This window comes from Diplotaxodon limnothrissa, linkage group LG7 (genome assembly GCF_057381915.1).
Source record: "Diplotaxodon limnothrissa isolate DT_005_m linkage group LG7, D_limnothrissa_male_GT1.1, whole genome shotgun sequence".
Classification (NCBI taxonomy): Eukaryota; Metazoa; Chordata; class Actinopteri; order Cichliformes; family Cichlidae; genus Diplotaxodon; species Diplotaxodon limnothrissa.
This window is the reverse complement of record NC_140602.1, coordinates 12,479,524-12,506,310: the sequence shown is the minus strand read 5'-3', so window position 1 is coordinate 12,506,310 and position 26,787 is coordinate 12,479,524. Positions and strand designations below refer to the sequence as shown.

Below are 26,787 nucleotides of genomic sequence, written 5' to 3'. Positions count from 1 at the left end.
TTTACATATTTAAGAGATTATAAGTGTTGAAATCCAATCTGCTTTTGTGTCACTATAACTAGTAAGGAAGCTTCTATATGTTACTCGTATCAGTGGAGTCTTGTCCAAAAAAATAGTTTTTGCTGTTGTATTCTCTCTTTATGTTTTCACAACATTGTAGGAATTCTCTTTGAAAGCACAGCCAAAAATGTAATGACCAGAAAATGACAGGACATTAGTGTATTTATTTTAATTTTTAAAAACAAATGATGTTGGGCAAAAATGCCAAGAACGTCTTCTTAAGTTCACACTAAAGAGGAATGTTAGGATATGCATACTAAGTAAAAAAATATAAATCTGATGTTAATAGTTTACTGTCTTTGTGGTTAATATTAGATCTGTTATCTGTCTTTTACTATTGCTTATGTGTTCTTTTTGATCTTCATTGCTAACGTTCCCCATGCAGGATAATGTGAGTGTTTCTATTTTACTCTGAGTCATTAAAGTAGTGCAGAAGGTTGCTGGATTTAAAAAAAAAGAAAAAATGAGTCAACATCAGACTTGTAGAAGTGTACCTCCCTCCCTCTTGTGACTGTGTGTGGGCGGAGCTGCAGTCTGTTGAGTGGCCAGGGGGCAGGCTGTAGTAGACTGTGTCAGACAGAGGGAGAGTGTGGACGTGTGGACTCAGAGCTGTCATCTGAGAGAGATTTAAACTTCTCTGTACCTGTGGATTTTTTTTCTTCAGACGTCCCCCCCCTGAAAGAGGGACTGATCTGCCTGTGGGCCACCTAAAGGAAAACTGTTTTAGATCTGACGTGAGTTTCTGTTTAACAGCTGACTGGGACAGAGCGTAAGTAATGCTGTTACAATGACTACCCTTGTGTTCATTAACTGCGTGGTGCCGTGGCTGCATGAATCATTGATGCGAGTGCGCTGCAGTTCTGGTTACCTGTTAAAACAATGCTAGGATAACCCATCATTTGCCTGTTGGAGAATTATGATGTTTTTATGAGTGAGCCCATGTGAGGTTAGCTTCTCTCTTTAAAAGGAAAAGTGGGTGTGAGTTGACATGAGACAGACCACCATCCTCTCCACTAGGTCTTTATCGTAAGGTGATAGAAGGGCAATGGGGTCATTAAAAACCCACTTTGAGTGCAGCCTCATGCATGTGTGTGCAGTGTGTTCGTATTTGTGGGTCATTGTTCTATCTCCTAAACATGTAGGAGATACCCATGCATTAAGTGATGTTGATCTTGGACTCATTTCCCTTAGAATAATAGGTATTTGCTTGGGTGTGTTACATTTTAACACTTTTTGGCATGTATCGGCTGTCTCTAGCGTCTTTATGCTGAGGCACAGCTCTTCAGGAGTGAGCCTGTGTCTGGGGGTTTGGGCTCCTATTTGCAGGCAGAGGGTAGGAAATGTGGGTGCAATTACCCCTGCATCCTCTCCAAGCTACTTTTTGTAAATCAAGAAGGGTATGGGAAATCAGATGAAAGAACAGAATCATCAGCATGTACTTTTCCAATTGAAATTGGAATCCTTTTTTGGAATTTTGTGTGATAGCATATAGAAACATCAAATAATGTTCTCACTGACATGCTGCTGGCAAAACAATCTACTAATGGCAAACTGTCAGAAATGTGGTTAGCAGTCAATCAGTAGAAGGATATGGTTGATTTTCCCCTATTGGAGTGAGCTTTAGTTTTATTATGTTGCATTTAAAAATAACTTGTGTATTATATTGTCTTTTGTATTCTTACATCACGTTTATTTCATTTCCCTAATATAAAAAGGCTCAATAAATATGGAAATAGTGCCGTCTGACTAGAATAACTTCCGGTTGTGAACTTTGGAGGTTTCAAGCTTCCCCATAAGCTTTTTTTTAAGTTGCATATTTTACTGCAGCTGGCTGAGCGTACAATCATGTTCTCTTTTAGGTGTATGTTTATCATTCAGCACAGTAAAGGTCATTCAAAACATCCAGGCTATTTTTTGGAGTGGACTTTTTGGAGTGGAGGGAAACTTTACCATAAAACAATCTGAATCACTGTGATCTTACAGGATACATCCTCAGGAAAACTTGATATCCTCCTTAAAAGCTTATCTGTGTTTGTCTAGCATCTATCTACCAACAGGGGACATGAGAGATAACCCTCACAAACAATCTTGCACGCAGACACAGATTCTCAAGCGATCAACAAACACCCAGCAGCAGAACGGGAATAAATGCGAGCTTTCATGAATTTTCAAGAATGGCGGATTATTCCACAAGAGGGTGGAATATAATCAACAGTGCTATCACATTTGTGGCAGCGATCGACTTTTTTTCTGGCCCGCTATATGGAGATTGGTCTGTCTGCTGTAGGAGAAAAGCTTGTCTGTGCTGACCTTGGCCTGCTGTTTCTTTTGGTTTGATCCACAAAGAAAACAGCTGGCAGTTGCATTCTGGATGCCGGCGGCCTCGACAATGAGCTGCCTGTATGATGCTGTCAGAGAGGCTTTGGCTCGTTGGTAAAGGATGGTGCCTGTTATATCAATAGCTAAAATCCAGACTTCACAAAAAAGTTAAATTTATGACATGGTGGTTGTTGCTTGCAGTGAGAGCCTGCCTTGACCTGAACGCTGCTGAAACATTCCTCTGCAGACTGAAAGTGTGTTCGAGGCGCTGCTGTGCTGCATCGAGTCTGCTCAAAGTAGTGTAAGCAAGGTGGAACTGTGGGCTGTCAATGGTAGCAGCTCAAAGCAACAAGCAACCTGTTGCTGATTACTAAATCTGCATTGTGGAGAACAGACAAAGAAGAAATTAATCATACTGCATCACACTGTTTTACCACAGCTAATCCTCCGTGCTGGCCCCACGTTCACATTTCTAGTTTGTCAGCACATCCCAGGGGTATTTTCTCAGCTTTAGGCTGCTCTCATCCTCCTTCATCTGTTTATATTGTCAGGTTGACTCTTGCCCCAACATAAAGTATGCATATGCGTGTCTGCTATGTACAGCATTTGTACTATATGTATGTTCTCAGCAGTTGCGAAAAATATTTTTAAGAGATGTGTTCATCCAAAATGTTGCCCAATGGCATCCCTGATCTATACTTACTGCAGTAACCTCAGGTATTCTTTTGCATTCATGGTGTTTCTTACAGAGATGTTCCTGAAAATGAGCCCTCAAGTAAAATAAATAAAATAGAAACTGAAGATTTTGGTAACTTTAGGTCAAGTTACACGATTCTCATCAGCAGGTGGAGTTTACTTAGTGGTCAGGAAATCTCAGATTATTCGGTTTCTTTTCCTGAGTGTCGGCAATCGTCTGTAATGCCTTAACAGTTCAAACTCAGAGTCTGACCAAGACTAGTCTCGCTGCACAGTCCATGTACTAGCTGTTCTGGACTTTTTAATCACGTCACATGTCCTTTAGATGTTGTGATTTTATCTGACTTCCTTTACGTTTTTCTAAGTGTTGTTGAAAACAAGACAAAAAAGGGTTTATGGCCGGGGTACAGAAGAGAAGGGCCAGCCACTTGTAACCTAAAGGTTAAACACAGGCCTTCAGGGAGTCCTATTACTGTGTACTCACTGATGGGAACTCTGCAAACATGCATTCTGGGAGCACAGCGGGCTTCTCTGTTTATTCCCAGTCTAGTGCTGTGCCATGGTGTGGGAAATGACTGTGGACATGGAACATGGCCAGATCAGTGCTCTCACGTCAGCATCTCCTAGACCCACACGTGCCTTTTTAACCCTCATGTAACACGCATCGAAAAAACGTCACATCCACAGGAAGTACTGCGGGACCTTGTCTTGTACGTGCAGCGCTCTATTTTAACTGTACACAATCATTTGAAACAGCTTTACAAAACTATGTGGAGTATGCTTACACACGTGTCAGCATTTCCTACTTGCTGGTGTGAGAGTTGCAAAATTCCCATTTCAGGGTATATTTCCGTCACTCATCACCTCGCACCTGTTCCTCGTGCATGTTTCATTATAAAGCTGTTTTTTAAAACGTAAAGCTATAAAAAGAACGCATCGACTATTGGATCACATACAGGAAATGTACATCATGTCACTGTTAGTGGTTGAATTTGTTTGTGTCCATCCTGATGTAAGTGCGGGAGTAGCTCTGATGATTGAATCAGCCTCCGGCCGAGCCTTGTTTGGCAACTTGTCCCTCCCCCGTAGCCGTGATTTGATATCTCTAAGCATTCCAGGTTATGCCCTTTACTCTGCTAATGGTGCCACTGACCCTTAAAGACATTCCTGCGGCAGCTCTCCAATCACACGTCTGATTGCCCCTCCTTGTAAACATGCTGTCTTTTAACATTGTGATTACTTACTTTACAGAGACATATTCGATGGACATTGGCTGAAACACCTAACTGACATAGTTGCTCTTCTCTAACCTTGGACACAAATAGTACAATGTAGCCCACTGCAAAAGGCACTCTCGCCTCTCATGTGTCATGTTGCACAGAGCTCAAATATTACACACTTTGTTGTAAATCTGTTGATCAATTTTTATGAGAGTGCAGGTGTGATTTTAGTTAGCTAACTCTTATGTGAATATGTAGGCCCTGCTTGGTTGTTTTGAGGTGTCTGAAAATCCTTTGCCCTGAAAAATGTTGACTTTAACTTTATGAAGCACATGAACAGTTGTGGGTTGCTAATTAAATAGATCATCAGTCTTCAGTCTTTATTGCCAATTATGTTGAATTTGGCTCTTGAGTGTGACCTTTCAGAATACTTTCTGCTTTCATATATTGAAATGACGATGAGTCATGTGCGACAGTTGGATGGTTGCATAGTTGTAGCAAAGCTACTTCTGTATTTCTTTGTTTTTTAAAAAACAAAAAAAACAGAAGGCCTTTTATAGATTGATCCTGTTTTCTGACACAGTAACATGATCTCTTTTCCTCTCTACGCCTGCGGTCTGAGAGATGGAAACAGAAATGGAGCAAAGGGGTTAAATGCAACAGAGCCCACAGGACAGCAGTAGACTAAAAGCTTCCTGTGGCAGAGCAGAGTGTAAGCCGGACCTGGCAGACAGGCTGGCAGGGCAGATGTTTTAGGTGAGAGGCACAGTAGATAGCTCTGGTTGAATAATTCATCAGATCGGATTGAAGATGAGATATATTAAGACAGAGTACACAGGCCATCCTATGGCCTCTTTCAGCACTTTTTGTGCAGCATGAGTGGCTGCAGGGCTCAGATCCTCCTGCATCTCTGCTTTCTTTCTGGCAGTTATCCACTAGAGTCCGGGCAGTGCAGGAGACAGTTATAGATGTGCTGGCTCTAGGTCTAGAGAGGCCTCCAGACATCTGGAGGGGTTGAAGCTGCTCGGCATGCAGGTGAAGTTCAAGCTCACAGCAACTAACACTGCTGATGACTACTTCTGTGGTCACTGGGTCTTATTGGGGCATAAAAATACATAAAGAAATACTTTTTTCAGTGATGGGATTGCTTAAACTCTAAAAAATCAGTACCCTGACTAAATCTAAACAATCCTGCACAGAGCTCAGTTTATCAGGTATCTGCATATTAAACTGTTTCAAGTATTAAAATGTCTTCTGGCCTTGCTTTTTGTCCACTTCTCTTTCTGGTTTGTTAGTGATCCAAGCAAAACAAGGCTGTTTATCCTGTCCCAGCTCATGCATCAAATCACTGACTTTACATCTTATAGTTTATAAATAATGAGATGAATCACTTGCTTGGCTCATGGTAACGTCAGAGACCAGCTACAGAGCAGCCTCTTGGGTTTACTGGATGTTTGTTAAGAGAAACTTGAATGTTCCTGTTATCTGCCTATTATTTTTATAAGCCTAAATGAAAATTTGACCTTTTTTTGGTTTACGGGAATGTGCTTCATCATTATAGATAATAGGATTTTTTTCCACATTATCTGTAAATTCAACTGAAAAAAAACATGGCTTGATGTTATCTGCTGAATTTCCTAATTTAGTCCTTTCTTGTCTGCAAAATAATAAACCATCCCTTAGCACCTTCACGTTGTGAAATAGGTGCGGAAATGTGCGCTTCTCTGACATCACAGTGAAAAGGCTCAACTTTCTAGTAACACACCATTTCACCTCCATCTCTCCATGACATCAGCTCCCACCTACACGAATCCAGCTGGGCGCCGTGCAGACATGTCAGGGCTTCGATTGTATCTCGAGCACACGCTGGTGCAAACATGGAGCTACGTGAACTTTAAGGGTCCTTATTATATGCACTGCAGTTCTGCCTTAACTGACTGCTCAGAGCAATTTGGCTTTAAGATGTCATGAACTGGGATGTTTGTTAGATTATTCTTTTTTGTTGTTGTTGTTAAAAATTACTCAGTAGAATTGAAGCAATTTTTAACATACCCCTGTACCTGCAGGCAAGCACACTGAGCTCTGTCATCTGATAGTTTGCTAATCCCCTGATTATACTTTTCTAGTTAAGTAGAAGAGTCAGTCAGTCATCCATTAAATCATCAAGCCACAGGATCAGTGTTGGGCCATATATTTGCTGTGTGCACGATTTGTGTTTGCGATTTAAAGGGCAAATAAAAAAAGGGCACGAGGATAAAAACAGTAAAGAGCAAACATGTGAAGTTGAATCTAAACTGAGCAGTGCTGGCTTGACAAGTGTGACCTTGAGTATCTGGATCAGCAGCAGCCTATAGGCAGATACTCTTGATTGACAAGAGCTCATCTCCCCCGTATGGTTTACCAGATTCGCTGCCCTTATAGGTCAGATCTGGTCGTCTGGGATATTGGATCTCAATGATTGGAATTTAACCCAAATATCATTGTAGTGACGGATTCTCAAGATAGCTCGGATGACTAGGATACCAGCGTTTAAGTGATGGCTGAATACTTCACGTTAGGAATGCGCAGCTTGCTATTGATCGGTACTAAGTGAGGTCACTTGATGTGGGTGGCAGCTGCCCCACTCTCGGACCCCATATAAAGAATACAGACTACCCCCCACAAAAACTTTTTAATGTGGTTTGTTCGCCAGATAAAGAGGTCAAAAATTAACTTTTAAATCACTGAATCTTAAGGGTTAACACTAGAGATAAGACACAACTGAACGAGTATGACTACAAGCACAGGAAAAGGAGTCATTCGTCATTATTTGTGTACTCTCATGAGCTCGGTTTAGAGAACTTGGTTTTTGGTCATTGTTAGTGGACTTCCCTGAATCTCACTGAATGTGTTGTTGAAGAGCGATAAGCCTTTCAAAACATGCCTTTTGCTTCAAGTGGAAGGCCCGAATAAAAGAAGGAAAAGTCTACAATTCCTGTCATGTTAAGAGCTGTGGATACTTAAATAAAAGTTTAGCAATAATCAGATTTACAGTCATATCGCTACTGGTGAACAATCACTAGTTGCTACTTCAGCTCTTGGTATTGTAAATCTAAATCACTTTCCACACGATTGGATTAGGCTATAAACAGTTCTCATAGGTGTCATTTTATACAGAATGTACAATAGATAATTACAGCGTGAACATGAACTTGATTACACCTGCTCGGACGAACACGCCTTTCCCTGGGCTATCTTTGTTTCTAGCTAGGGATTTTCAAAAAAGCTTTGGAAGTATTACATTTCTCATTTATTATATGCTGACAATGTTTCTTTTTAACTAAATTTTATTATTCTTATGGTTTAAGTGATAGTTTTCATTCCAGTATTCTTTTAGATTCATAATCAATATTCATTAGACTGAAAGTTTGGTTGATTGCATTTTGTTCAGAATTGCTTTATTTGTCTATTTAAAAAAAGGACTGAAGGTCACCAGCATGTTCGATCTGTGAGGTTTACAATATGCTTTTTAGCCTTGATGCTCTTGACATTCGGTAAAAGCTGGTCTGTGGCCATTTGGAGAAGTGGACGTTCTGAGCCTTTTATCATTTGTACACAGTGATGGATGGGTGCAGCTCTCTGCCCAGTGGCCTATAGCCTGAGCTTGTGTGTAAGCCTCTAAGCTACTGGAATGCGTGCAGCTTCTTGCTGCGGACATCAAGCGGCAACAGCCGCCGTGTTTTGTTTACGCCCTTTCATGGATGCCACACCAGCCTAATCAATTTTAGCGAGGTTAAATATTTCAATGGATTGTTGTTGATCGAACGATCCATGAGTTTACACGGGCAGCAAATGCAAATGCAGCACATCACTTCGTTTTTGAACTGTCCACAAACTTGACTTCTATGGTTCAAAAGATTCACTTTGCTTTTTCCAAGCATATAGTGGTTTTTTTTTATGGTTGTTCAGTTTTATTTGGCAACTCCTTTACATATGCTAAATAATCTCAGGAGTCAAAAAAAATAAATTAAAAGTTAATCTTTTATTCTTGTAAAACACGGGATGGTAACATTTTTTCGGTGACAGCTGACAAAAAAATCTGATAATAACCTTTCAGTTTAAAGCTGTCCAAGTAGGAAAAAAAAAGTATAATTTATAGTACTGTGTTGAGTCCTCACTTTGTGGACATTTATAATTTTCGTGTCTCTGCATTAATGAAACCCTTAATATCAAGTTCCCAATGAAATAGTCGCTTATTGTTACAGAAAGAAAGACATCTGATTTTGAGTGTATATACTGATTGGAGAAAAAGGCTGACTATAAGCTGTGGCACACTATAATGAGCAAACTTGATACATTTACAGTCTATTGCATTTTGTTTTATAAGTGAAACAAATGGTATATTACTACCAAATGTTTTTGTAATGTAATTGTATTTCTGGGAAGGTGCATGTGAGCTGTGCCATAGGCTACCATGTAGGATAACTCAGTGTTACAAATGAAAAGTAAGAGGGAGGAAGTCCTGTTAGGCTTTAGAAAATTTAATGGAAGAGTTTGGCCAACATGTACATAATATGTAGGGCTCAAAAGGTTAAGCAGAGAACTTTCAGCTTGCCAGACTTGGCAGCATGTAGTTCAAATCCTGCATGATGCCAGAATTCAGCACTGACCTATTGTTTCAGCATATGAAGCGCATGCATATATGCAAGGGCTCATCTAGCAGAAGGGAAGAGCTGCAGCTTCTCTGGAATAATTGGTACTGCAGATTTAAGCTTATTCTGACTTTATTGCTAACATGCTGCTCTTTTTGGTCTGAATCGGATGTATTTAAAGTTGTTCCAAACAAAGTTTACTATTGGGAAGAGTGAAAAGCCGTCCATCATAGAATGGTAAAATGTGAAATCATTTAAAAACGGGGATAACATGCTACATTTTCATGCAGTTTCTCGTGGGAGACATTAAAAGTGTTGCACTAGAATAAACATTACCACAGTAGTTAAATAACAAAAGCTAAAATGAGAGCTACAAAGGGAATGCAGTTCCTTGACCCTTGCTCACCTCTGTATAACTCAGCAGGTCAGTCACATGGTGAAATGGGTGTGTATGATGGTTTGTTGGTTTTGGAAGTTTACAGTTAATGGCTGAGACATCAAGTGTCATAAAAGGTGTGGATGTTATGACATCATCACCATATGACAGTTCAGACAGCATAACTTTATGCTTTTAGTACTTGAATTTTTCAGTGTGTCTTCTAAAACATGAAAACTTGTATTCAAACAGCCTCAGAATACTTTGTTGGGCAGCTGTGACTTGGGTGATAGGATGGGTCATCTACAAATTGTAAGGTTAGTGGTTCGGATGCCGTTGCATCCTTAGGCAAGAGCTGTACCCTGAGTTGCCCCTGATGCATCCACTGAAGTGTGAAAGTTAGTAAGCGCGTAGATAATGATAGATAGTGTTGTATTATAAATGTTTGTGTTTGGTTGAATGAGACTTGTAGTAAAAAAAAAAAGAAAAGAGTGGAAAGTGGAAAGGTGCATACAAGTACCACTCCATTTAACTTTACTTGTGTTTCACATGCTTATCTTTGAAAAAAACCAAGTTAGTGGATGTAAACAAGGAGAAGCACGGTACAGAACCTGAGGTGAATGGCTGTTATCTCACTGCATTGTGGTCGATATTTCACTCCAGCAAACGCAGACAGGATTTTATTGCAAACAAGTGGAGACATTTCGAATGGCACTGAGTGTTTCAACAGGCCTGACCTACTTTCAGCAGCCTGGGCTGAAACGGTTTCTCACCTGTGTCTGGCAGCAGGCAGGAAGCCTCATAAACTAAAGGCCCTCAATATCTTATCCAGTACTCTGAACAGTATATTACTCTGTGCTTTTATTTCTGCTATAAAATAGTCATCGAAGAATTTGTCACATTTGCTGGAGCGCATATGGTCACTCTCACGGATACAGGCTGTTACTCTCAGCCAACAGTTTGAGAGGGTGAGATGGTTAGGATGTTTCCTGACAGTGAGAACTTTAGCCTGCTTCCATCTGTAGAGTAAACTTCTTAAGCTGCAGATTAGCAACATAAATAAATATAATCATTACCAAACCTCTTACATTTTGTTTATAAGTGGAAAACTCTTTTATTTCACTGAAACTGCAAATTCATAAATAGTTCAAGATTGAAGCCGAGGCACTGTTTGCAGGTCACTCCATCCTCCTCTCAGTAGTTATAAAAGAATAAACATTTATTGTAGTATGAATAGTACTATAAACATTTGTGGTGTAAACAGCAGTGATTTTCTTTAGTGCCATTCCACCAAATGTCAGGACACGCAGTATTATATTTCCGAGTAAAGAGGAACATCTTTTTGTTTTGCAGATCTAACTGTTGAACATCGCCGTCAAAATAGTTTCAGCTTTTGAACACTGATTTTGAATATCTGGATAGTTTATCATACAAGCGATCAAGCGTAAAAGGGTCAAATTATTTACCAAAACCCCAATAAGAGAAAAATGCTTTTAATAACAGGTTGTTTGTTAGTTTTGGTCCCTGAAAGGTGCGTCATAATGAAATGGGAGATGTAGGGTGTTCCCTCTCACTGCAATCGGTGTGACAACAGTACAAGAGACTGTAGAAAAGAAATAGGCCATTTCTGCAAGATCAACAGTGCAGTCTCCTTCCTTAAAGTGGATCAGCTTACACTGGGGCTTTCAGAAGAGTGGCAAAAAGTGCAGAGAGAAAGTACAAGCTTCTATAAACATCATGGCAGTGACTATACGTGAATATTTTTAAGATGCAAGCGCTTTTTAAGCCCTGTTTACCTTTGTTTGGACATGTGAATTGGCCAACGTGCCAAGAAATAAATAATAATAATAATAATAATAATGGATACTTTATTGATCCCCATGGGGAAATTACTTGTTTTTCTCTGCATTTGACCCATTCACTCAGTGAAGCAGTGGGCAGCCCAGTAAGCAGGCGCCCGGGGAGCAGTGTGTAGGGACGGTACCTTGCTCAGGGGTACCTCAGGGTAGCCGTTAAGTGGATTCGAACCGCCAACCTTCCGATCATGGGGCGACCACTTTACCTACTGAGCTATCCCTGCCCCTAAAGGAGAAGCAAATAAGAGAAGCAACTCGCCCTCACAAGTCTGAACGTTGAACTTTGCTGATGAGATTAGCGACTCTGAAGTGATTCATTCCTCCTTACTAGTGTTAATATAAAGATTGGAGTTCGATGAGGTGACCAGCAGGAGAAGGTGGTGTCTTTGTCCTTTCATTTGCTTCTCTTTGTCCTCGGCATTTACGGTATTAAAGCACTTTTCGGCCCGTCGCAGAGCCCCTGCTGCTCTTCTTTCACCCACTTCGACGTTGATAGTAATAGCAGGTCTGGCGACAGACCTAGCTCCGCTACTTTACATTTCATCAGCAAGCTGCTTCTGCTGGCTTCACATCTGTTATGGAAATTTGTGCAGAGGGGAAATGGAATGAAATGGAAAATCATTTCATATATTTTCACTTCTGAGACAGGGTTGGTTTCAGCACTTGTATAGGTTTCAAAGACAGAGGTGATGAAATATGCTCATCCACTTTCACAGCCATATATTACATTAATCTATCAATACATTCTTAGTTCCTGATAGCTTTAAATTTGGGATGCTTTAGGAATTCAGCACTTGTGATAAATTCCACAATTCTGACCCTGTGTCACAAGCCCCAGAGGAGAAGCAAGCTTGATGAATTTAACTCCCCTGAACCTTAAGTTCAAAATGTCCCCTATCTCTGTCCAATAGTTTAATAAGATTTTAATTAGGCAATTAAAAGTCTTTGGAATAGCATATGGTCATAATTACTGCTGTATAGTTCACTTAGGGACGATTGAGCCATTAATTATTCTTAGCTGGGTCTAGGGATTGAACTTAAAAATAGGTCGGGCAGGAAAGAGGGTATTTTCTTCAAACACCATATTCATCTAATCAGCATGCCAGACTTTTGAATGACAAAATATGTTAACTCAGTAGCTGCACTGTGTTGCACCAGCTATTGTGAATCCAAGACTGTATTTGTTTATTAACTTCATTGCAATTTCTTGACAGCTAGAGCTCTAGTTGGCTTTAAGCTTGTTATTTAAATTGCACCACTGAAATTTAAGAAGTCGCTAAGACTTTGTAATGGAAACATTTGTAGCATTACCCAGTTGAAATTGATCAATTAAAGAGGGAGTCACTGTAAAACATTGATTGGAGTATAGGCTAGTATATGCTATAGGCTGTTATAATTTTTTAGTGCAAATGAACATATTTCTCAGCTATACCATTTTATACATGATTTATTATATTTTAGGTCATATCCTATGGTACCTGGTGTGGTCTTCTGCTGCTGTAGCTCATCTGCTTAAAGATTCAATACACAGTGCATTCACAGATGCTCTTCTGCATACCTTGGTTGTAACAAGTGGTTATTTCAGTTACTGTTGCCTGCTTATCAGCTTGAAGAAGTCTTTTAATTCTTATCTGACCTCTGATATCAACAAGGCATTTTCATCCAGAGAACTGCCGTTATTGGTTATTTTCTGTTTTTCAGACAATTCTCTGTAAACTATGAAGACAGTTGTGTGGGACAATGACAGTCTCGACCTTGTCTACATGCCTAAATGTACCGAGTTGATGCCATGTTATTGGCTGATTAGATATTTGCCATAATGAGCAGTTGAACTTGTGGCTGTTACTTTACAACTTTACAATTATGTAATAATTAACATAATAGATAGCATAATAACTAAACAACATTTAGTTGTTTTAATGAGAGCTGAGTGAGCATGTTCTCAAACTCTTCTGACTGTGATTAGTCATGATGCACTGGCCTTGGGAAAGAAGCACTGTCATATCTTACTCATATCTTACAAGTATCGTTACAGCTGGCCAAGTTGTTGAACATTAACATGAGAGGGCGGTAGGACTAGGGCAGAAGTATGTCAACGCTGCACAGCCACACAACTCACCCAGCAACTCAGCCACTGTCCATATGTGCAGGAGTGCTCCTCCATTAAAGCCACTCCTGAGAGATGATATCCTCCCATCCCACATCTGCTCCGTCACACATCAGAGAGCCCTTCAGTGACGTGGAGGTGTTTCAGGGCCTGAGGGGAAACACTCACAAGTTGGCTGTAACTTGTGGTAGCATGTGACCTACGTTATCTGACGGGCGTGATGTAGGTGGCCAGTATGTCGTGCGTGTGTGTGTATGTGTACAGGTGGCTTCGTCAGATGACAGGAAGGCAAAAGGTCATATTTTTCAGGCAACACTTTTCCAGTCAGCAGACTACGTGTGGAATCCAGGAAGTCTTCACCCCTCCTACTCTACTCAAATAGCAAAAGCTAATGGTGGTACCACCTGTTTCAGCAGCATACGCGATGCAGCTATTTATAATACAGTCTTAAAAGTAGCATTGTCATTGGGCCAGCTTTTTCATTCAGTGATACATAGTGATATTTTTACTTTACACGAGGAGCTGTATAACAGTAAATGACCGCCAAACACTGCTAGGAATTTCCCTGTTAGGTTAAATATAAAACTGGGTTCCTCTTTTATAAGATACATTACTGTAAAGTTTTTGGACAGTGTAAGAAAGGTATTATCAATTTTTTTATGACCGAGTTTTACATTGTAAAATGAAGCACCACAGCTTGAGTTTATTCTGTAGCTCTAATCTGACTGTTGCTTATTTCTGGAAGTTTTATTGGCACCCTGTTCCTGGCAGTATGTCCTAATGCTTGATTTATCTCCCTTCCTCTAATTATTTTATTTTGTGTACTGTCAGAAAGGTCTCTGTTACTGTTAGAGTTGAGGAATTAATGAACTGACTATGTTCAGAATGCTGCATATAGACCTGACTCGGCTTATCTTGAATGGGCAAAATGGACCCGCCCTCCTGTCGGTCCACTACCTAGAGGAGGGGGGTGTAGGGTTCCAGTGGTATGTGCACTGGGCTGGAAGCCTTGGTGGCCAGATTGCCAGAACTCATACCTGGAGCATTTATACATTTATTAATTATTAATAGCTAATTAAGTTTACTAAATTAATAATTATATTCATGAAGTATTTACAAACTATTACAATATATCCTAATATAAAGATATTGTTTAACACTGATCAAAGCTGAAAATGTATAAAATAGACTAAAAACTGAGCATATCCTTGATCAAATAAAGTTCAGACATAATTCGTAGATCCGTTGATCCCAGCCCACTCTGTGTCTGCCCACATCATCTGATGGCTCAGCTGATACCCTAACACACATTCAGTTGGAAAGGTTAATATTGGACATACAGTTGCTGCATTCCTGCAAGCTGCTTTGCAACCCATCTGAACACCCAAACATTTTCCATGTTGTCTGACCTAATCAGTGTCATATCTGTTGACAGCGATGCCTTCTTTGTTCTGTATGGGGGGTACGCGCCGGTCTCGCTGCCTCAAGCTTTTCACATCTGCACATGGAAAGGGAGAGAAGTCCCAGTACGGAGTGATGCTGCCAAAAATAACTTACTCCAGATGAAAATGACAGTTTTCGTTTTACTGTAGTGGTCCTGACAGAACATTTATTTTATATCTCCGTTTAGTTGTTTGTTTTGGTTGCAGATATTAAAAGTACACCATGTTAGTCTCTATGAAATGTAATGAAAATGTAAAGCAGCATCACTTTTTACTCCATTGACATGAGGCATGCAAACATAAATCCCATCTGTGTTTTTTAAGAGAAAGGCTAATATAAAGATATAAATACAAATAGCTTTCTTTTAATTTGTTTGAAAAACCAGACAGAATCACCCCACCCACTAATAAAATTATAGTATCTTTAATTGTTGATGTTTTACAATCTCTGGTAAAGAAATGATGAAATTATTCTATCAGGGTGATGTGTTGCTGAAGGGAATAGAGAAATATACTCTAAAAGGATTTAGGAAGAGATCATTGACAGAGAGATGGGAGAGTATCATCCATAGCCAGAGCACACTATCACGTCTGTGTAGAGAGTGAAAGGGATGATTCAGTTTATGCATCATGCAGGAGAGAGCAGTGAAGTGCAGAGTTGCATATAGATTTCTGTGCTGTCAGAGGGGCCCTTGTTCTCCTGCTCACGCTGAGTCGAACTCTCTCTTCATACCTCAGTCGGATTCATGCAGACCGCTTTTTCTGACTGTCACACAAAACCGGGATTATTGTTAATTCTGCCACTCGGTGGTCAAGTAGTGTCTCATTTTTGGTTGTTTCCACACAAAAGATGCTAATGATGCTTATGGCTACTCTTTTTGTCAGTTACATGTCATAGTCCACTGACATCATGTAGGTTGCTGACAGGGAGGGATTGTCTAAAAATGTCAGACTGTGGCCGAGCCCGGACTTTTAAAAGCAGAAGCTTTTCAGAACCTTGTCTGTTTTTGTCATCAGGATCATTAAAAATCACAGTCATACTGCTGTAGGTCCAAATTCTTTGCTGTCCAGACACTTGATTATTTTTCCTTTCATAGCTTTTGCGTATCTGACCCAGTGAAAGGGGAGATAATTTTGACCTGATTTTTTTAAACTATAAAAATGTTTTAATCAAATCCTAATTTAACTCTTTCCCCTATAGGTACAACCTTCTCTGTACCCTTAATGAAGATTTTTGACATCTCAATATCTACATCAATAAAGATGTGGTATAGATTGTATAGGCAGAGAGCTCCCTCACTAACCCAGTCTTTTTTGTGGAAGCACACCTGAAATAGTTAATTCTAAGAGGTGTCCTGTGGGCAAAAGATTAAAACAGAGTCAAATAAGTTAAAACTAGAAATGTGGGTAGCACTTTTTAATATGGTCTCCAACTGAGGGCATAATTCCCCAGCAATTAAAGGGAATTCAATGTACTTGAAATTACAATGCGATTATATACAAATACTTAAAGATAGATACACTAGTATAAAGGGACAACAAGTCAGAATTTTTATAGGAAACAAAAAAATAATCATATTGAAGTTAATTTTAAGTACTGCGTAATTTGTGGGTAATTTAGTGGAAAAACAATATTCGTCCATTTCACATCTAAGTACTCTGTACTTTTCGGGATGTGGGCTGTACTATGGAGCTGCTTAACCTTGCCTCACGTCTGGGTATTTTACAGGAAATAAGACACACATTATACTATAAGTAATTTTAAGTACAGCGTAAAAAACAAAACAAAAAAAAGAAACACGACTGTAATAGTTTTTTTGTTATTCATTATTTCTATCATGCTCTTCAACATAATCAATATTAAATAATGATGTAAAAAAATAAAGATGCGAAAAGGAAGGTACAGTCACTCCATAATATTGCCTGTCCATAAAAAGTACAGGGTATTTACAATTCAGTTTAACTGCATTTAGTCATGGGCCTTATTATAAAGTGTTACCAAAATATGTGTTTTGACGCACCGCAAGCCCTTCAGGCTGAATTGACAGGACATGTCTGCATGGGTTTTTTTCTTGTTTTTTCAGTCTTGTGTGTGACATTGCTGCTGTAGAAATAACCATCTTTGTGTCTTGTCTTTTGGCCTTGTTGTTCTTGCAGATGTCATCTGCCTACATCAGATTTGGACATGTCTGGTTTTGTAATAAGCATCTGACTGCTTATTGACTAAGAGTCAAGATCCCCTTGATAAAAGCCGGAATAGCTTCGCTCCGTACTTCGTGAAATTGATTCTAATACCTCACATGAAACTGAATCTCCTGTTGGTAGCATTTAATGAGGAGCTCCCCGTGGCCACTGTAATGGAGCATTTGCAGTTGTAACTAGAGTAACCATATTGAGTTTCCCTTTAAGTCTGTCTCACTACATTCAGTTCATCAGAGTCTGTGATTTGCCCCCTCAACTCCATTACTGGTCGTGTTGTGGTTTGGACTGACGGTTTCTTAAAAAAATAGCTGGAGAGCTTGTTCATAAAGGTGTTAGTGGAAATGAAAAAATATCTAAAAGTTCAGATTCCCTGATGCGCAGGCTATGCCTGTAAGACTCCTATTGCCTTCATATTAAATAATTTTTGTGAATAATTTTTTTAAATATTTCTTCACGTCATTATGCAGGCCGCAAGTAGGAGTGACATGGGCCGCGAGATTGAGACACAGGCATTAGAGCCTCTCAATGCGTATTTTTTGGGTTTCCACCGGCGTGGAAACCAAAAATAGCGAGGGCATAGCCTTATGAAACAGGAAAATACCGTTGTGTAATCCATTCATTTCAACAAAGTAACTGTATTCTGAATACCACCTTTTTAAACTGTAACTGTAACGGAATACAGTTACTGATATTTTGTATTTCAAGTACGTAACGGCGGTACATGTATTCCGTTACTCCCAACACTGCTGACGCGTATATCATATTCATTTAAGGAGAAGTGAGCACTGTGCCTATGCAGTTATTCCACAAGTTGTCTTTAGGCTTTAGTTGCTTTTATCCCAGTGAATGCTATGGAAATCCAACTCTTTTATATTGAGACAAGTTCTGATCTGTACATGCAACTTCCTACTACTCTGCAGCGCAATTAAAGTTCATCTGGTGAAAACGATGGGACAGAAGCTCCTGTAGCTCTTGTAATATGAGCTGTGTCTTGGGTGTCACACCTTTTTTCAAGAAAGCAGAGATTACCAAGAAATCTCTGTTTTCTTTCAGTCCAACGCACAGCAGAACAGGTATATGCAGCTCAGATATAGCGATTAAGCTTTCTGAGAGTGTTGGTGTTAGCGCCTTACTAACAGCCTCACACATGAACACCCTGAACTATCAAAATGATCATTTGCTTCCTATGAACAGAAACTGAAAGATAATCATGCAGTCTTTCGTTTTGACCCTTGGCACTTATACACTTTGTTATGAATGCGATGTCATTGTTGCATAATCATGCTTTGTGTTGTGTGGAGATAAAGACAGCTGTGTGCCAAAAAAACCTCTTAATGCCGAGAAAAGATGTTCAGCATTTAGTTCAGGTGAATCAGTCATTCATAAATGAATTCAAAGTAATTTATGAATGACTGATGAGCTGACAATAGGACAGGTGTAAAAAGCATAACGATAAGACAATAAGGCTGGAGAGAGAGACTATCAAGCATGAAGATATTAGAGTGATAAAATAAAATATAAAATTGAATTCATATGTACAATCTGTAGGCAAGGGACAAGAATTTGGTACATGAAACCTTCTGGTTTCTGTTTAACCAATCACATTTGGGCAGGCTTTGAACTTTTCATACACCCTGCTGAACCGTTCATGTGGACATCAGCAGATGGCATTACAATTGGTGGACAGGCTAATATATTACAATAGCTCAGTGAACCTGTTGCAAAGTAACGTATAACATTTAACAGATAATTTGAGTGATTTAAGATCACTTTTTCTGTCACTTGGCTTATTATTTCATTTAGCGTGCTAATGCACACTAATTTGAATGCGCTTTCTTTATCCTGATAGGTTTCAGCTGTGACCCTGTGCTGCCGCATATGCATGGAGGCTGATCAATGGAGGCTGTTGCTCTGAGGTCACAAATCATCATTTCAAACCAGCGTCATCGTCTGTAGCCCAGAAGACTGCCCTGAATTCACACCGGTGCAGGCGCATTCTGTTCAAGGAGCCTGGAGCTGCAAGACTAAAGAGAGAGAGAGAGGAGAAGAAAATAAACAAGTGTTATAAAAGACGCTCTACATGAATTCACCAAAAACCTGAAGGGAAATACTGCAAGTTGGCTGGCAGACCTTAGGAGGCATGCGGACAATGAGTATGGCTTGGCTGCGTCTCTCTGCCTTCATTGTCCTTCTGCTTGGTTGTTTTCATACGGCTGTCACGGAAAATGACGTAACTCCACGCCTCACCTTTTCTTACAGTAAGTTTCACAACTTCTTCACAACACAAAAACAGCCACTTTACAAATTACTTTTTTTTTTTTTTTTTTAAGTAGGCGTGCTTGGTCCCAAGCTGCACTGCTATCCCATATATGCACATCACACACAGCAAGCCTGCAGACACACCAGGCTCTCCTCCTCTCTCGGTGAGCCGAGGAAATGTGAGGTTTGGAGATGCCTGAGGCTCCAGCTGGAGCGTCGTCGGATCCTTTTGTGCGAACCGCAGCACGTGGCCAACTGTCAATAAACAGTCATCAAGACTGGCATTGTTGCATTCTCTTCTCTAGGTGCTGCTCACAGCTGTCTAGAGGTAAAAGTTTACATAAGTCCACCTGGGAACTTAAATCATGAACGCTCAACAGAAACATCTGTTTTCTGCTGAGCTGTTTAGTTCTACATTTGCCACTCTCACTTTCTGCTTACAGATCTGGTCGTCCAGTTCCCAGTGGGTTCCCTATTTATTAACCATGTCCACTGAAAAAAGAAAAAAAATCAATGCACTTCTTATGTGTCCATTGTAAGAGCTAAAAGGATTTCGAGGGGTGAAATGGTGTTTGTCTCCATCATGTAAATCCATGCTGTGAATGGCTGCTCTATCAGGGTGGCTCTGTCGAGTACCTGCAGGTCAGACAGTAATTACAAATGAACTGGCCCATTGTGTTTTGACTTACTAAGGACAAGTGGACACAATCTCATGAGCGCTGAGAGTTATTGCTCTTATATAATCAGTTTTTTTTCTGTTTGCTTGCAAAATAACTTTGAGCTTAGGAACCTTTCACATTTCACTCTTAAACTATGGTGGAGATATAGTTATATTCGCCCTCATGTATTGTTTTTCCGATGTTCTGTTTTCTCTCCATTGATAGGTTGAGCCACCGGCACCAAGAACTGCTTGTATCCAATTATTCAAATGATATACTGGTACATTTAAGATGACATGTTGACTTTGCACATTAATTGTGCTCTATTATCTCCACAGAGAATGAAACAAAATGATGGATTGTGGGATCGGTAGAGGCTTTCAGTGATTGATCTGCAGTTAGTGACTCATGTTCAGGCGTCATTAGAGTTACTTCAGGGAGGATTATGTTGATAGATGCTGCTTAGTAATCTATTACAGACACGGGTAGAATTTCCAGTTTGGAGCGAATTTTAAGCCGACCGAGCTTTTACATAGATGCCTGTCTGAGCTTGTGCCTTCCCCTTCATGTTGGACCTCTATACAAACAGATAATCTCTCTCACCTCCCAGCCTCAGCGAAGCCCATAGCTTATCCCTTGTGGAGCATTTCACAACAACACACACCATCCATCACTCACTGAAAAGACACTTCACACTTGGGCCTGTTCTTAAGGAAAGATTTGCTTGGAGGGCGTGCTGCTGGTGTTAAACAACAACTTTTAAAGCATGCGTGACGTGACTGTCCAGGAGATAAGCAGGGAGGGTTTTCTGTCCTGCTTCGATTTTTATTATTGGGGCTTACCAGGCTTCTAGTCGGTCATTAGCTTCTTTTATAGCAGCATTTATGTTGCTGTAACTTTAACCTTATTTATAACTTCATGAAGGGTCATGTAGATAATAATTTAACAACAGAAATAATAATTATGTCCCTGTAAAACTTAACAAGCAGTAATTTTACTCTTTGTTGACGCGGTTAAGAGGCCATACTTTTGTAAAATGTACTAGCTGATTTGAAAAGCAACTCTGACATAGAATTTGTGGAGTCACTGGTATTGTTAGTGTTGAAAAGACCAGTTTTATTTTGTGGCTTAAAGCAAAGAACAAGTATTTTTCTTTTTCTTTTCTTTTCTTCAGCAGATAAAGGTTAAGAGGGCCTGGTGACAAAAGTTGTCCTGCTGTGGTAGTGTCTGTTCTGCTACACTGACATTTTCCAGCCTCCCGCAGAAGGGCTTTGTCACATTGTATTTACAGTATCAAAGCAGAATGCAGTGCTGCAGGCCTCAGGGACCTGAACTTTATACAGCAGAAGCTGCCTGAACTCATCATGGTTTCTGGTCCTCCCTGTCTTTTCTGGATGCCAGTTAGCTTGATGGCTTGCGTGCTTAAATGTAGCACTGTAGGCGGGCCAGAGTCCTGCCTGGCTGATATTCATCTAGTACCATATTTGTAGACGGGCTTTATCTCTTACTCTCTCGGTCTCCCTATCACTTTCTATTTGTCTCTCTTTCTGTCTCTCTCTCTCTTTCTGTCCCCTGGTCCCTGCCTATGCCTTAATGAAGAGGGTAATCTGCCATGAATAATGAATGGGGATTTGTATGTGTTATGGTGTGAACACTTGTCTGGTTCTCATTATGCGCCTATCAGGACGGATCATGGGTTCGGGGAATAGAGCCCGCATCTGCTTTTCTCTCTGCTTTTTTGTTCCAGGCTTTAATGCGCACCATGTTGAATGGCTTAGTGTGCTGAGCATTATTTAAAAGACACACCTATAAGCCTTTTAGTTGCCCGTCTTTTCTTGTTGAACCGTTCAGCCCTCTTCCCACCGTGTGACAGTCGTGCTTTAATTTTGTTTAAGGGGTATGCCCACAGCCACACTAGGGAATAAAGCATTTTTAATTATTTAAAAGCTGTCGTGTCTGGGCCAGTTGAATCAGCCACTCTCGAGTAATTCAAAAGGACAGTGGTGTCAAGTGAGATAACGACTTCTCGATACTATGTTGATGCCACATAGCTGAACATTGGTTTCGTGATGGTATCAGCGCTCAAGCAAATGTGATTACATTGCCTAATAGAGACGTGTAAAGTTGTACTTTATATTAAGACTATGTAAGTAAATGGTAAAATTAGGAAGGAAAATGTAGTAAAAATGCATTTGTCAAATTTTTAAATGGCATTTCAAAATCTAACTAATGCGACAGCTTAGTCTTGGTCTCTAGCTTTTAGTAGGGCCTTACCTTCAGTGTAAAAGTGTTGTTGTGAATTTGCACTAATTGGTGAATTGGTGTATTTGCACTAATTTCCTTATCCACAGTTAATGACGAGAATAGCTTCAGTTCAGCTCTTAAAACAAAATGACCCTAACAACAAGTAAAGAGTGCAACTCTTAACTTTTGTGCAGCTGCTTCACGTCATTCAGTTTCAGGGTGTTGTGGGGACATAGTGACTTTTCAGTTTCTCTGCTCCTTCTGCAATAGCACAGCGTGGAGTCTGGCTGTTCAGGTCTGAATCTGCTGTATTGCTAAAAACAAGTCAAGACCTCATGTACAGTCTCTTTTTTTCTTGGTGCTTCAGCACTGTTCATAGTAGGGGTCAGGGTGAGTTCCCGGTGAAACCAGCAGCTGGTTTACATTATAGTGGTTAATCCAGGGTCAGCTTTTGTAGCTCCCTGACCTGCAGACTGTCTTATCAAGAGAAAAAAAGGATCCTACAGAGCTGAGCTGTGTGAGGTTTTTTTTTTCTTTACAAATGACTGATTTAAAGTATTTAAATGGTAACAGATTGAAGCCCCAGCGTGCTGTATTTTCCCTCTATAAATTACACCACCAAAGCCTGTTATGGCTCATCCCTGTTGCACATATTTTATCTCTACACTTTCCTCAGAATTTACAATATGCCTTTCCAGACTTTGCTTCCTAATGTTGTCTTCAAATTTACCACCTTTCTCTGCATGTGGATGGTGCTGTGGAGACAATATCCTGCTAACGAGATGCAGCCCCACAATTTACCAATACAAACAGCGTGCTCGCAGCTTGCCTAATGAACCTCCCGGTGGATTGACCCTCTTGGCCTGTTGTCTTAATGCATTCCAGATGCTTTAGTCTCAGTCCTTCAGCTTCCCGGGTCTGCTCTCCCACACAATTACCAATTCAGCAGCAGCTCTTAGTAGCTAGTTACAATTACTTGGGATAATGTAGTTAGAGCTCCAGTGTGGGCTGTTTTTATGTCACCAGACTATGCGACAGTAGTAGGAGCTCTGACCCAGCAGGACTCTTCTAATTCTTCTAAAAGCAAATGGCTTTACAAGAGTTCATCTGTTCTACCCTGAGCAAAGTCCTTGAACAAGTACAGTAGACAGATAAAGACAAAGGAAAGACATTCGTTCCGGAGAAGTTCCTTTCCTGCTTCTTCTAAATGTAATTTCCTGCCTCTTATTTTTTTTTACAAGATTATCCAAATGTTGAGGCATCCTAGCTCATCTGGCAATCCTCACTCTTTAAGAAATGAATTACATTAAATAAACTGAATCAGTGTTTTTACTTTACTTTTACTCACTGGACCGATATGTAGGGATGGATAGGCACTCAGTTCTGTAAAAAAGTAAAAAGCTAACTCCCATTTTACCATAGAGGGGTCTCATCCCCCTCACTTTTTAGTTAGAGGCTGATCATGGTTGCCAGATTTAAAGTAAATCGGGTTTTTTCTACATAACACTGATTTGGCTCTGCTTCTGTGTGCATAGGTGTAGTGATGTTTTCCTCAACTGTTGTCATTCGTGCATCCTCTTCTGCCTATTCAACCCTGTTTAAATGTGCTCTCTTAGGACTATTACTGGCAAGTATTCTTCTTCTTCTCCCTCAGAGATGGGAATGTAGGTCATGTTTGTGGTCAGAAGACTGGAAATGGGGCATATGATGTCCTTTAGAGAGGATCTGTCATGAGTCTATTGCTTGCTCTTGAAGGCGATAAAGAGACAAACAGGGGTGTATTTTCTGGGTCATCTTCTAGTGAACCCTGACATTGTACAATTCCAAGCAGATTATCAGTAAAGTCAGGTGTTTTGATAGGGACATTATCTTGTGGGGGTTTTTTTAAGACACCTTTTTTTGCTGTTCAACATATCCAGTTGATGCAGAAGTGGGGATGTTTTTTCTTTTTTTTTCTAGAGTTCTGTGGAAAGAAAACAGGAACAGGTGGTTTAAATGAAGTATGCAATCGTCTGATCTCCTGAACATACAGCTGTAAGAGCTGATAAAACAGTTCCCTTATAAGAGGGCGCTGGTTGAATCAGCCTGTTATCATTGCCCTACAAAACAAAGGGACTTAGATCTCTGGCATTAGAGGACACATTTCTCTACAGTTGCTCTCTTAAAAGGATGTTCTGCATTTTTAATGATCGTTTTTTGGGACCAATCAAAAAAAAAGAAAAGATGCAAAAATGCAGAATGACTTCCTGAAGCAGAAGTTGCTATTAATTTTGTCTCTAAATAGATTAGCAAGTTAGTCTGTGCAAGTATTTCAGTCCATTTAGCCCTTTGTCATTTGCACAAATTACTCTTAATTACATAATAATAGCAATAATCTAATATTGCTTACAGATGGCAGAGAGGGTGCTCTTCATGTACTTGTAGAAAAGGTCACAGATGAAGGGATTTAACCATGCTCAAAGCTGCTATTTCAAACCAGAGATTAAGAGGTCAGGCACTGACTTGGTGAAGTTTAAAGCCCTCTATAAGACATCTGCCCGCTGGCTCCATTTTTCGTGGTGCGTTCAGTTGCAGCTCGACAGCACGACATTGTGTACTCATTCTGATCAGTCCATAATCAGCCTACAAAAAATACAGCGGTTGGTTAGTTTTTTCTTTTGCTTCTTCGTCTTTCCTTTGATTTTTTTTTATTTTTATTTTTTGAAAATTAGCTTCCTGCCTTAAATATCAGTTTACCCAGGAAACTAAGCAAACAAACAAACACAAAATGAATCGCCTATCCCTGATGGTATGTATCCATCCATATAATTTTGGATTTACCCTTTGAGCTTTCCGCCAAATATCAAATACCATGACATTTAGGTGTGTGTATAATTTTGTTTATGAAACTACAATTAGAAAAACTAGGCAATAATTTGTCTCTCCAGAAACAATGCCTCAGATTCTGGGGCTAATCCACAGGCCTCAGTTTTCCTGGGGAGTTTTTTCTCCAGTGAGAGTGCTGAAAGATCACAGAGTTGGCCATTGTTCCCCAAATGTTGGCTCATGTTTCATTGTTTTTTCTAAGATAACTTACTGGATGACATGTTAGAACCTCAGCAGACAAAAAACATATTTGCTCATCTAGATTCCCGTAAGTGGAAATAACATAAAGGTGTAAGACCGTAAAAAAAGTACAAGTGTGTCTTCATGTAGATCATCCAAGTATTTATAATGAATGAATGCGAGATGCAAGTAACTTGCATGCTGTAAGGTTTCTATAACCAACCAAAAAAAGGGGGGGGAAAAGGCCTAAACCACTTTGATACAAATGCGCCCTAAAAATAAGCCCATCTGTTGGAGTCATGCACTTCAAAGTAGTCAACACCTACTTTTAGGGACTTCCATGAAAAAGGTAAGATGGACAAGGATGAAATGCTGCAGGATGATACTGTTGTTGCTGTTCTAGTAGTGGCACAGTGGCCACTTCTGACTTGTTTCTCTGTCACGGATACAAAACCTTCTTCCTTTGAACTCGTCTGTCTGTTTCCTGGTGTACACCACAACATTTCTGGGGCTGCATTGTCATGAAATGACCCGTCGCAAATCAACCTCAGACAGTCAAATAACAATAGAGCGGATTCTTTAAGAAACTGTGGCATATGTGGAGCGGAGGGAAAGACAAGTTCATGCAGGATGCATGCAGCTTTTGATGCTGATTTGGTATTTATATGAGCCATTTCTCGTCTAGCGTTTTTTGTTTTTTTGTTTTGTTTTTTACAGTGCAATCCACATTCACCCATTTACACACACATTCAATAACCTATTACACTCTCACACACAATATCTAGCCCTAAGACGTGCTGGTTGAAGGAGCCAGGGATCAAAACGCTGGCCCTCTCTCCTTTGCCACAGCTGCTGGGGGTAAGAGTCTGTACACTGTCCGACCTGTGGGTTAGTCTATTCAGGTTTTGTGCTCTAGGCGCTATAATATCATAAAAAAAAACTTTTTATGATATTATAATTCTTTTTACTTGCAGAACATTGTGGAAAAAATGTACAGCAGTTTAAAAGAATCCATTTAACAAGCTGGAACCACCACTGAATGTTGAACAAATAATTGATTAATTCCGCCGTGAATCAATTAAAACGAGACTTATTGTTACATTGAGTGAATCAAATGATAATTTATGGCTAAGAGCCTGTTATCAACTGATCATTTCAGCAATAAAACTTAACTGCAAGTCATTAATAATCTGTTTTACTGGACAAATTAACTATAGCTCAGGCGGTAGACGGGATCAACTACTAATTGGAAGGTTGGCGGTTCGATCCCTGGCTGCTCCAGTCTTAGTAATACTAAGATATCAACCTCAAGTGAGCGAATGTTTGTGAATGCTAGATGGAAATCACTTAACTATAGGGGGGAGAAAAGAGCTTGTATGAATGTGTGTGCACTCCACTTTTATTGATATGATCCAAGTAGGCATGAACCTTGCTTGGACCGCTTCCCTTTCCAAGAAAACACTACCTACTCTATATAAGGTACTTCAGAGCAGCCTGCAAAAACTGGGCAGGGTTTGACACTGAGTAGTAAAACGAACGAACAGCATTTTTGGAAAAGCAAACTGCACTCTGGCGCTCTCTCAAACATCACTATCCTCGACATGCAATTCCTCGTGTAGACGGATACAAAAAAAACTGTGAAGCATCATCTGTGCCTGTTCCTTCCATTGT

The 26,787-nt window shown here is 40.0% G+C and overlaps 1 protein-coding gene across 1 annotated transcript in view; it reads left to right on the top strand.

Annotated features, from left to right (window-relative positions):
• Positions 1-643: 643 nt before the first annotated feature.
• The window catches only part of sema4ba (sema domain, immunoglobulin domain (Ig), transmembrane domain (TM) and short cytoplasmic domain, (semaphorin) 4Ba), a 40,305-nt gene continuing 14,161 nt past the window's right edge, over positions 644-26,787 (top strand). The window contains exons 1-2 of the mRNA XM_085357409.1: positions 644-829; positions 18,759-19,167. Coding sequence (XP_085213535.1) covers positions 19,050-19,167 — 118 coding nt within the window. The 5' untranslated portion in view covers positions 644-829; positions 18,759-19,049. The remainder of the gene's footprint in view (positions 830-18,758; positions 19,168-26,787) is intronic.